Source organism: Hemitrygon akajei, chromosome 2 (genome assembly GCF_048418815.1).
Source record: "Hemitrygon akajei chromosome 2, sHemAka1.3, whole genome shotgun sequence".
Lineage (NCBI taxonomy): Eukaryota > Metazoa > Chordata > Chondrichthyes > Myliobatiformes > Dasyatidae > Hemitrygon > Hemitrygon akajei.
Window position 1 is genome coordinate 209,746,389 of NC_133125.1, and position 15,230 is coordinate 209,761,618.

Consider the following 15,230-nt stretch of genomic DNA (forward strand, 5'->3'; position numbering starts at 1 on the left):
TAAGGGTACGACCTGAATTCAATTGAATTGACTTTATTCCTTGCATCCTTCACATATATGAGGAGTAAAAATCTTTACATTACTTCTCCATCTAAATGTGCAATTATAGTAATTTATAATAATCGGTAATAAATAGAACAGTCAGTACACTCAAATCAGTGTGAGTTCATCAGTCTGATGGCCCGATGGAAGAAGCTGTCCTGGAGCCTGTTGGTCCTGGCTTTTATGCTGTGGTACCATTTCCCAAATGGTAGCAGCTGGAATAGATTGTGGGTGGGATAACATGGGTTACTTACAGGTCTTTTTTGCACAGCTATCCTTGTAAATGTCCTGAATCACTCTCTGCAGAATCCTGCGATTAAGGGAGGTACAGTTCCCATACCAGTCAGGATGCTCTCAATTGTGTCCCTGTAGAAAGTTCTTAGGATCTGGAGGCCCATACCAAACTTCCTCAACCATCTGAGGTGAGAGAGGTGCTGTTGTGCCTTTTTCACCACACAGCTGGTGTGTGCAGACCACGTGAGGTCCTCAGTGATGTGGATGCCAAGGAACCTGAAGCTGTTTAGCCTCTCAGCCCCAGATCCATTGATTTCAATAGGGGTTTGCCCATCTCTATTCCTCCTGTAATCCACAACCAGCTCCTTTGTTCTTCTTGAAAGGTCATGCTATGGAAAAAGACATATGACGTGTTGGGCAGCAGATCAAGATCAGGCAGCATGCCTGAACGATTAGCGCCCTGGTACACTCACCTCAATTATAAACAAAAGCTTTGAGAGGCTGGTTAAAGACTACATCTGCAGCTTGCTACCACCCACACTGGACCCCTACAGTTTGCCTACCAACAGAACCTGTCTCCTGGTAATGCCACAACCACAGCACTACGCACCATCTTCACTCACCTGGGGAAGAGGGGTGCATACGTCCTGGACTACAGTTCAGCATTCAACTCCATAATTCCCTCCAGATTTGACAGGAAGCTCAGAGACCTTGGCCTGCACCCCACCTTGTGCAGCTGGATCCTGGACTTCCTGTCAAATTGCTGACAGTTGGTAAGGATTGGCTCCCTCACCTCTGCCCCTTTGACCCTCAACACAGGTGCCCCCAGGATTGTGTCCTGAGCCCTTCCTCTACTCCCTTTACACCCACGACTGTACTGTCACACACAGATCCAATCTGCTGATCAAATTCGCAGATGACACAACTTCGATCAGCCTTATTTCTAGTGGTGATGAGACAACCTACAGAGGAGAGGTTGACACCCTGACACAGTGGTGCCAAGGTAACAACCACTCCCTCAATGTCCAAAAAACAAAAGAGCTGATTGTGGATTACAGGAGGAACGGAGACAGGCTCGGCCTGATCAACATCAATGGGTCTGCAGATGAGAAAAATGATTTACTCTGCAAACTATGCAATGCCTTTTCATTCTGTGGAGAGTTGCACAGAGAGCATCAGGTCCCCTATTCCAGTCCCTCCCTCTCCTCGTACATAGAACAGCAGACAAACACCACACCTGGTTTGCAGGCAGCTTCAGTCACTGGAAAGCCAGTGTACAGGGGTGGAAACCCACTGTATTAAGTTCAGTCACAAATAAATTTACAGCAACAGGTCAAGAGAAGAGCTTCATGGAGAAACCAGCTGCCTATTTTAAATCGGGTCTCGCCCAGATCTGGAAATATGACAGGTCGACTCCTGCCACAATAGCAACAATTGAACTATAGTTGGACATAATTCAGGTCCTTCACTGGCAATTCTTTGCACGAATGCAGATCAAGTCCATACCCTGAAGGGATTAAAGAAATAACTAGTTGTTGTGGGAACCCACAAGTAATACAACCAGATAATGGGCCTCATTTCTCAGTTCATGCCACAAACAACTGACTGCAAAGGCAATTATTGTGAAAGTAAATTTTATTATTAAAATACGTATCAGGGAGAGCCCTGTTGGCAGTTGATGGAGTAACATTGTTTTAGATTGCTCCTACCCTATTTAATTCATTGTCTCCTATCAGTTTGTTTTGAAACCTTATTATAATACTTTAATACTGCTCTCCTATGGCTGGGGAAATAAACAAAAGCTTCTGCAAAGAAAGGGAAACAGAAGATGAATCCGCAGTCACTTTTGATTCAATCAGTGACTTCCTTAAACGGCAAAAATTGGAATTTTCTGAGGAGTTTCAATGACTTAATGGCAAATTGGATACAATCCAACAAACTTTAACTGAGCATGAGAATCGAATTCAGGAAAATACTGCAAAGCTGTTGCCACTTGAAGAGGATGTTGTAGATAGAATTAAACTCTGTAAAGAGTTATCTTTATCCAATGAAAAAATAATGAAAAGGATTATCAATCTAGAAAATAGAAAAAGGAGAAATAATTTGTGAATTCTGTGTTTTGAAGAATCAGTTGAAGGTGTTGACCCTACGAAGTTCTTTGCAAACTTTCTGAAGCAGCTATTCCCTGTTTTATTCACTTCTGAGCCTAAGCTTGATCGAGCATATCGCTCGCCGACTTCAAAGCCACTGTCGTCGGCAGCGAGACCTAGGTCGGTCATTCTAAGTTTTTATGAATTTCGTATTAAGGACCTTTTAATTCGCCATACTCGTCGATAAGGATTGATCCGTTTTCATGGTTACAAGGTCAGAATTGTGGAGGACCATTCGCCTGAAGTTATGGATGATCGTATGAAATATAAAGAAGTAATGTCGGAACTTTACAACAGAGGATTTAAACCATCTCTTCGTTTTCCCGCCCCTCTGCGTATTGTTTTGAAGAACAGATTGCAAAAATGAATAAAGTCGGTTGAAGACGCAAAAGGATCTCTGAAGGCTGCGGTCTAACACTGTTATGTTTCTTATTTGATCAATTTTTTCTTCTGTTAATATGAATTTGAAATAAGGTTTCAATAAACTTACGTTTTGGTTGTTCATATATTGTTTTTGTTATATTTTTAATACTTTTTATTATATCCTTTTTGAGGCTTTATTTTAATATATCTTTCTTTGAATTTGTTTAAATTGATCCTTTTATATTTTCGAATACTGAGTTATTTTTCTTTTTATGTTATGTCTTGGTAGGGACATAATTGACCTTGAAGGACTGGAGTTACTGTCAACAGGATTTTTTGAGGAGGGAACTTTTTAGTTGTAAGCTCGCTGACTTCTGGCTTCTGGCTTTGGGTGGGGAAGGGGATAGGGCCTATTTCTCTCTGGGAGCGGTGTTGCGTTGATTATATGATTGCTATTTCTGACCACTTTCCTGTACTTTTATCTTTAAATCTTCCCGGTCCTATCCCTATGAGTAGATTTTGGCAATTTAATTTAACTCTGTTATCCGATGAGGACTTTTTAAACTTCATGGAGAATCAGATTACTCTTTTGTTTTGAAGAAAATACGTTGGAAGAGATGTCTAGTCTTATTATTTGGGATACGTTTAAAGCATATATCCGGGGTCAAATTATTTTTTATACTGCAAACATTATTAAAAATTTAACAAAGAGAGAAATGAACTAGCTAATCAGTTAAAACAACTGAACCATAAATATGCTTCAGTACCCGATCCTGAAACATATAAGAGACATATTGAAACCAAAACTAATTAAATGTATCCAATTGAAAGACAGCTTTTAAAAGATAGAAGTCAATTTTATATTCACGGAGATAAAACTGGTAAGCTGCTGGCTAATCAATTGAAGCCATTTATAGCCAAGGGGCAAATTAAAGAAATATGTAAAATTAATGGGGACTTGACAACTGACCACTTTGAAATTAATGACACTTTCAGGGAATTTTATTCCAAATTGTACAGTTCTGACTCTGTTAATGATAATATTGCAATGAATATTTTTTAGATCAATTAAATATTCCTAATCTTTCGAAAGATGACCAGAGGCAATTGGATCAACGTATTTCCCAGGAGGAAATTGTTAAGGCTATTCGAGAATTGTATTCTGGAAATCCCCAGGACCTGAAGAGAGTTTTGAAAGGCTTTTTCCTCCTTGCTTATACCACATCTATGTTCTTCCCTTACAGGTTCCTTTAAGGTAGAAAGGTTACCACAGTCTTTTCATGAAGCTTCCATTTGGCTTATTCTTTAAAAGAATAACAATCCTACTGAATGTTCTTCGTATAGATCTATCTCTTCACTCAATTTTGACACTAAAATTTTATCTAAAGTTTTGTCTCACAGACTTGAAAATATTATATCTTCTATAGTTTCAGATGATCAGACAGGAATGATTAAAAATGGATATTCCCATTTTAATATATGGCGTTTGTTAAATATTATGCATTTTCCATCTAAGGAAATATCGGAATGTGTGATATGTTTGGATGCGGAGAAGGCCTTTGACAGAGTTCAATGGAATTATCTTTTTACATCCTTAGAAAAATTTAATTTTGGACCTAATTTTATTCATTGGATTAAATTACTTTATTTATTTCCCTCCGCTCGGGTTCTTACCAATCTTCAGAATTCTAAACCCTTTAAACTCCAACATGGGACTAGACAAGGTTGTCCTTTGAGCCCTCTGCTTTTTGAATTGGTATTAGAACCCTTAGCAATTGCTTTTCGAGTATCTAAAGAGATTACTGGTATGTTAAGGAGAAGTATTATTCATAAAGTGTTGCTTTATGCTGATGACTTATTGCTTCTTATATCTAATGTTACAACCTCGTTACCATTTGTGTTCCATTTACTGACTAATTTTAGTCAGTTCTCAGCATATAAATTAAATTTACATAAGAGTGAACTGTTTCCCTTAAACAATTTAATACCAACTGTCATTAACCTTCCTTTTAAAATTTTAAGAAAACAATTTACATATTTAGGAGTAACAATTACAAAGAATTATAAAGATTTATTTAAGGAAAATGTTTTAACTTTAATGAATTATGATAAAAATACACTTTCTAATTGGTTGCCTCTCTCTTTATCACTGATTGGCCAAATTAATTCTATTAAAATTAATATCTTACTTAAATTTATTTACTTTTTTCAAGCTGTGCCTGTTTTTATTCCTAAATCTTTTTTTCACTCTTTGGATTCAATTCTTCCTTCCTATATATGGAAGAATAAAAAACCTCGAATAAACAAAACTCACCTTCAAAAAACCAAACAGAATGGAAGCTTTGCTTACCCTACTTTAGGTTATGTTATTGGGCAGTTAATATATGAAATATTACGTTCTGGATATATTACATTAACCATGAGAATTGTCCGATATGGGTCTCTTTGGAAGTCAACACTGTTGTGAAATTTTCCTTGCTTCCTTTATCTTTAAATAAAGTAACTGACAATGTGGTGGTCAAACATACTTTGTGAATTTGGTTACAGTTTAGAAAACATTTTGGTTTATTGAGATTGTCCCTCTCGAGTCCCATCTTTTCTAATTGTTTTTTTAAGCCATCTATAATTGATTTATCTTTTAAAGAATGGGATAGATTGGGTATTAAACGATTTCAGGATTTGTTTGATGGAGGGAATCAGTCATCTTTTGTGCAGGTTTCAATGAAATTTAACCTTTCCAATACCCACTTTTTTTGTTACATACAGATTAGAGATTTTTTAAAGATTTCAATTACATACATTTCCTACAAGTCCAGATAAGAATATAATAGATACAATTTTTAATCTGAAACCCTTTGACAACAGCTCAATATCCTACATTTACAGTCTGCTGTTGGGACTGAAAAAGGTTTCTTTAGATAAAATTAAAGGAGACTGGGAAAAGGAATTACAGATTTTCATATCTGAAGAGAGCTGGAAGATTATTTTAAAATTGATTAATTCTTCATCATTATGTGCTCGTCATTCTTTAGTACAATTCAAAGTGGTACATAGAGTTCATAGATCTAAAGACAAGCTCTCTCGTTTCTACACAGATATTTCACCTTACTGTGATAGATGCACTAATGGAGTGGCCACAATAATTCATATGTTTTGGACATGCCCGAGCCTTGAAAACTTTTGAAAAGATGTATTTCAAACCTTTTCTGTACTTTTCAATGTTAGTTTTAAGCCCAAACCCTTGACTGCTGTGTTTGGTATTGTTGAGGATAGTGCTACAATACTGAAGCATCTAATTTGCGGGTATCGGCCTTTATATCTCTTATGGCCAGGAGGGCGATCTTGCTCAAGTGGAAGGAGGCCGTCCCGCCCACTAATGGTCAATGACTATCTGATTTTATGTTGTGCCTAGATCTAGAGAAGATTCGCTGTTCTATTTCTGATTCTAAACATGATTTTCTAAAGTTATGGGGACCCTTTCTGAGTTATTTTCATAATCTTTGAACTGTTATTAAAGTATGGATCTGAGCCATTATTATTATTTTAATATTACATGGTGAGGTTTTTTGCTTCTCTTTCTTTTAACCAACCAGCTCATTTTGGTAGTGGGGGTAGTTTTTTTAAATAAAATAAAATTATTTTATTTTATTTCATTTCATAATTCAATTTTTTTCCTACTTGATTGATTTGGAATATGGGATACTGTGATCATATTACTGTCATCTAAATGTAATGTAATTCATATTACTTACTTGTATCCTTAGACTTTTGTATTTCTATTCAGCAATTTATATATTAATAAAAATATTGAAAGAGAAAAATACTTGTATGTCATCATATACTGTACAATAGATGACCTCAACAGACTCACCCGTGGAGTGTTGCCTCACCTGGAAGGACTGTTTGGGGCCCTGAGTAGTAGTGAGGGAGGCGTGTAGGGGCAGGTGTAGCACTTGTTCTGCATGCAAGGATAAGTACCCGGAGGGAGATCAGTGGGGAGGGACAAATGGACAAGGGAGGTGCATGGGGTGCAATCCCTGTGGAAAGCAGACAGTGGAGGGAGGGGAGGGAAAGATGAGCTCGGTGGTGGGATCCCACTGGAGATGCCAGAAGTTTCAGAGAATGATGTGTTCAACACAGACACTGATGGGGTGGTAGGTGAGGACAAAAGAACCCTACCCCTGGTGGGATGGTGCTTGCAAATATCTGTAGGGTCTTTATTAGACTGATGGAGTGAGAGGTTGTTGCATTGCTGAATTCTTCTCACTGCAATCTGAAGAATGGAATTTCCCTTTCAGCAATGTAATTTTAGATCAACAATGATCTACAGATTTCACAATCTCACAGACTTAGCTCTCAAGCAAGCAGGTACGGCACCTTTACAGTAAGTGGATGAAGGTTCTCGCCATGGTGAGCAAATGTGCAGTTGCTGAAGAACAACATTGAGGACTCGTGGCAAGATTGCTGTAAAGAAGGACAACCAGGGACTCTTGTATTCTATGTTTGAACGAGACATAACTTACTAACAGGGTGCCAGGTACGGTGATCAGACCTAAAGGCTGCTTGATTCACAGGATGGACTGAACTGCTGATTCAGGAAAGGCAAAAGGTGGAGGTGTGTGTTTCATGATAAACACTCGATTGTGCTCCAGTGTGGCGGTTTTGTGACCTTGAACATCTAACAATCAAATGCCAATTGTTCCATTTGCCTAGAGAATTCTCATCCATAATCCTAACGACAGATCACATACCACCAGTGGCCGACTATAATCAATCGCTTGAGATACTGTATGATGCCGTCTCCAAACAAGAAACAGTCCATCCTGGTGAATTTCAAATCATTGTTGAGTACTTCACCCAGGCTTGCTTGATGAAAACCCTGCCCGATTATCAGCAGCATATAACCCATAGCACCAGAGGCCACAACAGACTAGACCACAGTTATACTAAGATAAGGAGTGCTTACCACTCCATGTCCTCACCGTATTTTGATAACTCTGGTCACTTGGCTACATACCGACATAAAGGGAGAGGTTAAAGAGCAGAACTCCAGAGATTAGGATAACAAAGAGGTGGTCATTGGAGGTAGATGAATGGCTACAGGCTTGCTTTGAATCGGTAAACCGGGCCATGCTCAGGACACATCTGTGATCTGAATTAATACACCATGGCTGTAATTGACAGTTGTAGATGAGTGTGTTCCCACAAAATTATTCAAGTCTTCCCCAACCAGAAGGCCTGGATGAACCACAATCTACTGACAGCCAGATCAGAGACGTTCAGATTTGGTGACCAAGAAAGCTTGTTACGAGCCTGTGGTCTCGTTTAATGTGACTGTTACTTTAAGAGCGCCTGAGTGAGGCGGGACAATGATGTCAGTCACAGGCTGTCGCAGTCTGTGGAGGGAGGGAGAGGGAGAGAGAGAGGGAGGGAGAGAGAGAGGGAGGGAGGGAGAGAGAGAGGGAGAGAAAAAAGAAGCTAATGGAACTTCTGCTTGTCACTGTCTGGAACTCTCCTGTGCCCAAACGGTTGGGTTGATCATCGGATGCAGTGCACAATGGATATGGGACTCTTACTTCATATAATCCATATGTGTGGATGTTGTGGAGTTTCTCGAGTGGTATCACTTTTGTTAACCCTTACCTGGAATCGGGATGTTATGTGGTAACCACTGTGAAGATGATATTCCTGTGTGACTGTCACCTGCTGTTATTCCTGAGTGGATTTGGAACAACTCGACGGACAAGATCTTCGACGATTACTTTTTCGTTTTACCAGCGTGGAACCTGTGGAATTCGACATAATCACCCTCTCTTTGCGTTCTACCCTGGATTACAAATCTCTCTCCTATCATTTATTCAGTGGATTACTGAACCTTACCAAATTGCCATCTTGAGACTTTAATTACTATTCCTAAGCTTGACAGTCAATCACACACAATAACACTGTTAACTTTTGTTTATCTCGTTAAGTTACTATATTATGAGTAGATACTAATAAAGAAAGTGGTTTTAATATTAAAACCCGACTCCATGTGAAATCTCTTGCTGCCAGTTCGTTTCTAAACGTTACAAATACGTAACAAGCTACAAGAGGTCCAAGTACAGTACGATGTCTGGAAAACCATCTCACCAACGAAGTTGCAATTCTGGGCCAAGTGAAGGTTGCTAGACAGTTGTGTCAGGGCTTGAATACTGTCAGCTCATAAAATTAAATCAGGTGACATAGGTGGCAACAGAGCTTCGCTTCCAAATGAGCTCAAAGCCTTCTCTGCTCACTTTGATGATCAAAACATGGAGAAAACATCACAAATTCTCACAGCCCCCGATGATCCTGTGATTCCAGTCTCTGCGGCCAACGTGCAAGCGATATTCAGGAGGGTGAACCCGTGTAAAGCATTTAGCCCAGATCGTTACCTGGCCAATTATTAAAGACCTGGGTTGATAAACTGGCTGGAGTAGTCACTGAGATCTTTACCCTCTCATTCTGGCGGTCTGCTTCAAGCAGGCTTCAATTATACCAGTGTCTAAGAAGAACGTGGTAACTTGCCTCAGTGACCAGACCAGATGAATGGCACCCTAGGGTTCTGAAAAAGGTAGTGTTAGAGACTGTGGAGGCATTAGCAATGATCTTTCAAAAATCATTGGACCCTGGCTTGGTGCCAGAGGACTGTAAAATTGCAAATGTCACTCCACTCTTTAAGAAAGGAGGGAGGCAGCAGAGAGGAAATTACAGAATCAGAATCATGTTTGTTATCACCGGCATGTTTTGTGAAATTTGTTAATTTAGCGACAGCAGTTCGATGCAATACATAATATAGAAGAAAAAGAACATTAATAAATAAATAAATTTACAGTATACATATATTGAATAGATTAAAATCATGCAAAAACAGAAATAATATATATTAAAAATGAGGTAGTGTTCATGGGTTCAATGCCCATTTAGGAAACAGATAGCAGAGGGGAAGAAGCTGTTCCTGAATCGCTGAGTGTGTACCTTCAGGCTTCTGGACCTCCTACTTGATGGAAAATGTGAGAAAAGGACCTCAGTGGTCGGGAAGATGTTGGAGTCAATTGTTAAGGATGAGGTTATGGAGTACTTTGTGGCACAGGACCAGATAGGACAAAGTCAGCATAGTTTCGTTAAGGTAAAATCTTCCCTGGTGAACCTGTTGGAATTCTTTGAGCAGATTACAAGTATTTTAGATAAAAGGGGTGTTGTATATTTGGACTTTCAGAAAGCCTTTGACAAGGTGCCACACATGAGGCTGCTTACCAAGTTAGGAGCTCATGGTATTACTGAAAAGTTACTAACATGGTCAGAGCATTGGCTGATTGGTAAGAAGCAGTGAATGGGAACAAAAAGATCCTTTTCTGGTTGGCTGCTAGTGACTAGTAGTGTTCTGCATGGGTCAGTGTGGGGCCCGCTTCTTTTATGCTGTATATCAATGCTTTAGATGATGGGATAGATGGCTCTGTTGCCATGTCTGCAGATGTTAGGATGCTTGGTAGAGGGGTGTTGAGGAAACAGGTAGGCTGCAGAAGGACATACAGATTAGGAGTATGGCCAAGAAAGGGGCAAATGAAATACAATGTTGGAAAATGCTTGGTCATGCACTTCGGTAGTAGAAATAAATGTGCGGTCTATTTTCTAAATAGGGAGAAATTCCAAAAATCTGAAATGCAAAGGGATTTTGGAGTCCTTGTACCGAACACCCTGAAGGTTAGCTTGCAGGGTGAGTTGGTGGCGAGGAAGGCAAATGCAACGTTAGCATTCAAGAAGCCCAGAATACAAGGGCAAGGATGTGATGCTGAGGCACTGGTGAGACCTCAGCTCGAGTATTGTGAACAGTTTTGGGATCCTCATCTACAAAAGATAGTGCTTGCATTGGAGAGGATCCAGAGGAGATACACAAGAGTTATCGTATGAGGAATGTTTGATGGTCCTGGGTCTGTACTCACTGGAATTTAGAAGGTTGAAGGGGGATCTCATCGGAGCCTTTCAAAGGTTGGAAGGATGAGACAGAGTAGATGTGGAAAGAATATTTCCCCAGGTGGGGGAGTCCAGGACAAGAGGGCACAGACTCAGGAGAGAGGGGAGTCCATTTAAAATGGAGATGTGAAGAAATTTCTTTTGCCAGAGGGTGGTGAACTTGTGGAATTTGTTAACACATGCAGCTGTGGAGGCCAGGTCGTTGGGTGTATTTAAGGCAGAGATTGATAGGTTCTTCATTGGACATGCAATCAAAGGGTACAGGGAGAAGGCTGGGAATGGGGTTGAGGAGGGGAAAAAAGTTTGCCTACTGGAGCAAAAGCAAATTTCATCTCATTAACCCTGGAACATCTGGACAGCAAAAATGAGATCCTGTTTCATCCTTCTAAAGATGCATACATCAAGATTCTCTTTATTGACTGCAGCTCAGCACTTAAAACCAATTTCCCCTCAGTGAGCTTCAGACATTGCTCTCAGTTCCTCCTTCTGTAGCTGGAGCCTCAACTTCCTCAATTACAGACCAGTCAGTCCGGATTGGGAACAACATCTCCTTCGGGATTTCCATCAGCACAGTTGCACCGCAATACTGAGTGCTTAGCCCTTTAGTCTACTCGCTTTACAATGTGTGGCTAAGCACAGCTCCAATGCCACATTCAAGTTTGCTGATGACATCACTGTCATACGTCAAATCAGATAATGAATCAACATATAAGAGGGAGATTGACAATCTGGCTGAGTGGCACCAGAACAACAACCTCTCACACAATGTCAGCAAGACCAAAGAGCTGATTCCTGACTTTAGGAGTAAACCAGAGGTCCAAGAGCCAGTCCTCATCAGAGGATCAGAGGTGGAAAGGGTCAGCAAATTCCTCGGTATTAATATTTTTGAGGATCTGTCCTTGGCCCACTATGCAAGTTCAATTATGAAGAAAGCACAGCAGCGCCTCTAATTCCAAAGGAGTTTATGAAGATTTCTATGACATCTACAACTTTGACAAATTTCTATTGTGTTAGAGGAGAGTATATTTACTGGCTGCGTCAGAGCCTAGTATGGAAACACCAATACCCTTAAACAGAAAATCCTACAAAACGCACTGGATACAGTCCAGTCAATCACAGGTAAGTCCTCCCCACCAGTGTGCATATCTACATGAACCACTGTCACAGGAAATCTGCATCCATCGTCAGGGACCCCTCCACCCAGGTCCTGCTCTCTTCTTGCTGCTTCCATCAGGGATAAGGTACAGGAGCCTCAGGACTCACACCACCAGGTTGAGGATCAATTATTACCTCTCAACCATCAGGCTCTTGAACCAAAGTGGATAACTTCACTTGCCCCATCTTTGAAATGCTCCCCACAACCTATGGATCACCTTCAAGGACTCCTCATCTCATGTTCTCACTATTTTATTTGCACAGTTTGCACACTGGTTGAATGCCAAAGTTGGTGCAGTCTCTCATTGATTCTCTATGGTTATTTATTTAAATATTTATTGAGATACAGTGCAGAATAGACCCTTCTGGCCCTTCGAGCCACACTCCCCAGCAGCACACTGCCCAATGTAATCCTAGCCAAATCATGGTACAGTTCACAATGTCCAATTAACCTACTAACTGGTCTGTTGTTGGACTGTGGGTGGAAACCAGAGCACCCCGAGGAAACCCACTCGGTCATGGGGAGAACATACAAACTCCTTGTATCCGGGTTGCCTGTACTGTAAAGCATCATGCTAACCACTGTGCTAATGTGCCAATGGTGGATTTATTGAGTGTGTCTGCAGGAAAATGGAACTCAGGTGTGCATATGGTGACGTATATTGACTTTGTTTCAGCACCATTCAGCCAGGTACCTTGTGCCACTCCTGTACACTGACTCATCACCGGCTGGGATTCACCGTGATATAATTGGCAAACTTGTTTAAAAGTGTGAGGAGCCATTTCAAAGAAACTTTTGTTTTCCAGCCTCGCTGACAAGCTCCGTGACACAGACTCCGCCTCTGAACTTGAGTTTTATCGGACTTTGACTTTCAACAATAAAACAGGCGAGTCCTCACAGGCAATAAACATCAAGATGGCGGCGCGACGACGCAGGGCGCAGCGGCCACTCCAGTAAGGAATATCCGTTATCTGTAAGTAGGGGCCGTGCACAATCCTGATTTGATTGAGACGGATGTGTGAAGCACGGAGGAACATCTGGCGAAACTTCTGACATGCCTGTGCTGCTGACGCTGCTACTGAGCGATCGGAGAGATCTCAAGAGAGGAAGGCCCCGAATCCTCGGCTTTGCCTGTTGCTTGGTGGCCGGAGCCGGGGTTGAAGCACTCGGCAGAGATGGTGCTCGGTGCTCGGTGTCGGAGGGCTGGTCGGAGGCACGAAGTTGTCGGAAGTTTTCGGACGGACTCACAGTTGGCTGTGCTCGGGTGCTTCCAGAGGCTGCATCGGGAAGTTTTGCCACGTTGGAGGTTTCTTCCTTCTGCCATCTGCGTGAGATGATGGGCTATCTGGGACTTTGAGACTTTTTTTTACCGTGCCCATGGTCTGCTCTTATCAAATTATGGTATTGCTTTGCACTGTTGTAACTGTATGTTATAATTATGTGGTTTTTTGGTCAGTTAGTCTTGGTCTGTCTTGTGTTTATGTGATATCATACTGGAGGAACATTGAATTTCCCCTTGGGGATGAATAAAGTATCTATCTATCTATCTATCTATCTAAACACACACAAAATCCTGGAGGAACTCAGCAGGCCAGACAGCATCTACGGAAAGCGTACAGTCGACGTTCTGGGCCTAAACCCTTCGGTAGGACTGGGAAAAAAACCTGAGGAGTAGCTTTATGTGGTGGGGGGAGGGGGGGAGGGAAATATGCAAGGTGAGAGGTGAAACCTGAATCGGGAGGGATGAAGTAAAGAGCTGGGAAGTTGATTGGTGAAGGAGACAGAGGGCCATGGAAGAAATAAAAGGGGGGAGGGGGAGAGGAGCACCAGAGGGAGGCAATGGGTGGGTAAAGAGAAAAGGTGAGAGAGGGAAAAGGGGATGGGAAATGGTGAAGGGGAGGGGGTTATTACCAGGTTTGAGAAATGATGTTCATGCCATCAGGTTGGAGGCTACCCAAACAGAATATAAAGTGTAATTCCTCCAACAAAGTGTGGCCTCATCACAATAGTGGAGGAGCTCACGGATAGACATATCAGAATGGAAATGGGAAGTAGAATGGAAGTGGGAAGTGGAATTAAAATGGGTGGCCACTGGGAGATCCCGCTTTTTCTGGCTGATGGAACATAGGTGCTTGGTGTTGGGTCTCACTGATTTACAGGAGGCCACACCTGGAGCACCGGACACAGTATATAACCCCAACAGACTCACAGGTGAAGTGTCACCTCACCTAGAAGGACTGTTTGGGGCCCTGAATAGTAGTGAGGGAGGAGTTGTGGGGCAGGTGTAGCACTTGTTCCGTTTGCAAGGGTAAGTGCCAGGAGGGAGATCAGTGGGGAGGGACAATTGCACAAGGAAGTTGCACAGGGAGCGATCCCGACAGAAAATGGAAAGTGGGTTTAAAAGGTGGGGGGAGGGGAAAGACAAACACACGGTGATAGATGAAACTGGGAGGGGGAGCGATGAAGGAACTGGGAAATTGATATGTGAAAGAAATACAGGTCTAGAGAAAGGGGAATCTAATGGAGAGGGCAGAAGGCCAGAGAAGAAAGAAAAGGGGAAGGAGCACCAGAGGGAGTTGTCGGGCTGGTATTGTACTCTCCAATCCCCTACACAGTTTCACTCTTTCCGTCCCGCCCATCTAACTGCATCCATTTTGCGGAAAAGTACAATAGTTTTACTTTTTCCTCTGGCAGCTGCCGTGACGCCGACTTTGTGGTGCTCCTCACCGAGAAAGTTCTGCTCTGAGGTCGCTTACTCCACGTTACTGCTGAGCGCTCGTTACAAACTTCCCCACCAGGAGTGGGGAGGGGGATCCGCCTGATGAAGCTAATCCGGTGAGTGGGGCTCAGGATCAGGTCACCGCACGGGAGCCACCTGACAAAGTGGGTCACTTTCCTCTTTCCTGGCGCAGTCAGTGAGAGGGAGACCCGCCGCTACCGGCCGGCCCACGACCCCGAGATTGGCTCCGCCTCGTTACCGGAGCCGGAGCGGGAGCGGCGAACCTGTCTGCTCCGGAGAATGGGGAGAGCGAGAGCTCGGCCAGTCAGGGAGGCGGAAGCCCTTAAGACCTTAAAATAAAGGAGCAGAATCCATCATGGGTGATCCTGATCCCACTGAACCCCACACTCTGCCTTCTCGCCGCACCCTTTGATACCCTGACCAATCAGGAAACTATCAACTTCCGCCTTTAATATACCCACGGACTGGGCCTCCACGGCAGTTTGTGACAGAACATTCCAGAGATTCACGACTCTCTGGCTACAAAAAAATCCTCCTTGCCTCCGTTCTG

At 42.2% G+C, this 15,230-nt stretch overlaps 2 protein-coding genes across 4 annotated transcripts in view; both read left to right on the top strand.

Annotated features, from left to right (window-relative positions):
* The window catches only part of LOC140720464 (zinc-binding protein A33-like), a 348,439-nt gene that overhangs the window by 178,994 nt on the left and 154,215 nt on the right, over positions 1-15,230 (top strand). Inside the window, exon 5 of the mRNA XM_073035318.1 lies at positions 14,254-14,335. Coding sequence (XP_072891419.1) covers positions 14,254-14,335 — 82 coding nt within the window. The remainder of the gene's footprint in view (positions 1-14,253; positions 14,336-15,230) is intronic.
* Positions 13,956-15,230, top strand: part of LOC140720368 (butyrophilin subfamily 3 member A3-like) — a 665,711-nt gene continuing 664,436 nt past the window's right edge. The window contains exon 1 of one of the 3 annotated variants that reach the window (XM_073035259.1): positions 13,956-14,775. The gene's annotated coding sequence lies outside the window, so the exon portion shown is untranslated. The remainder of the gene's footprint in view (positions 14,776-15,230) is intronic. The other 2 variants (XM_073035253.1, XM_073035264.1) reach the window with 2 other exon arrangements.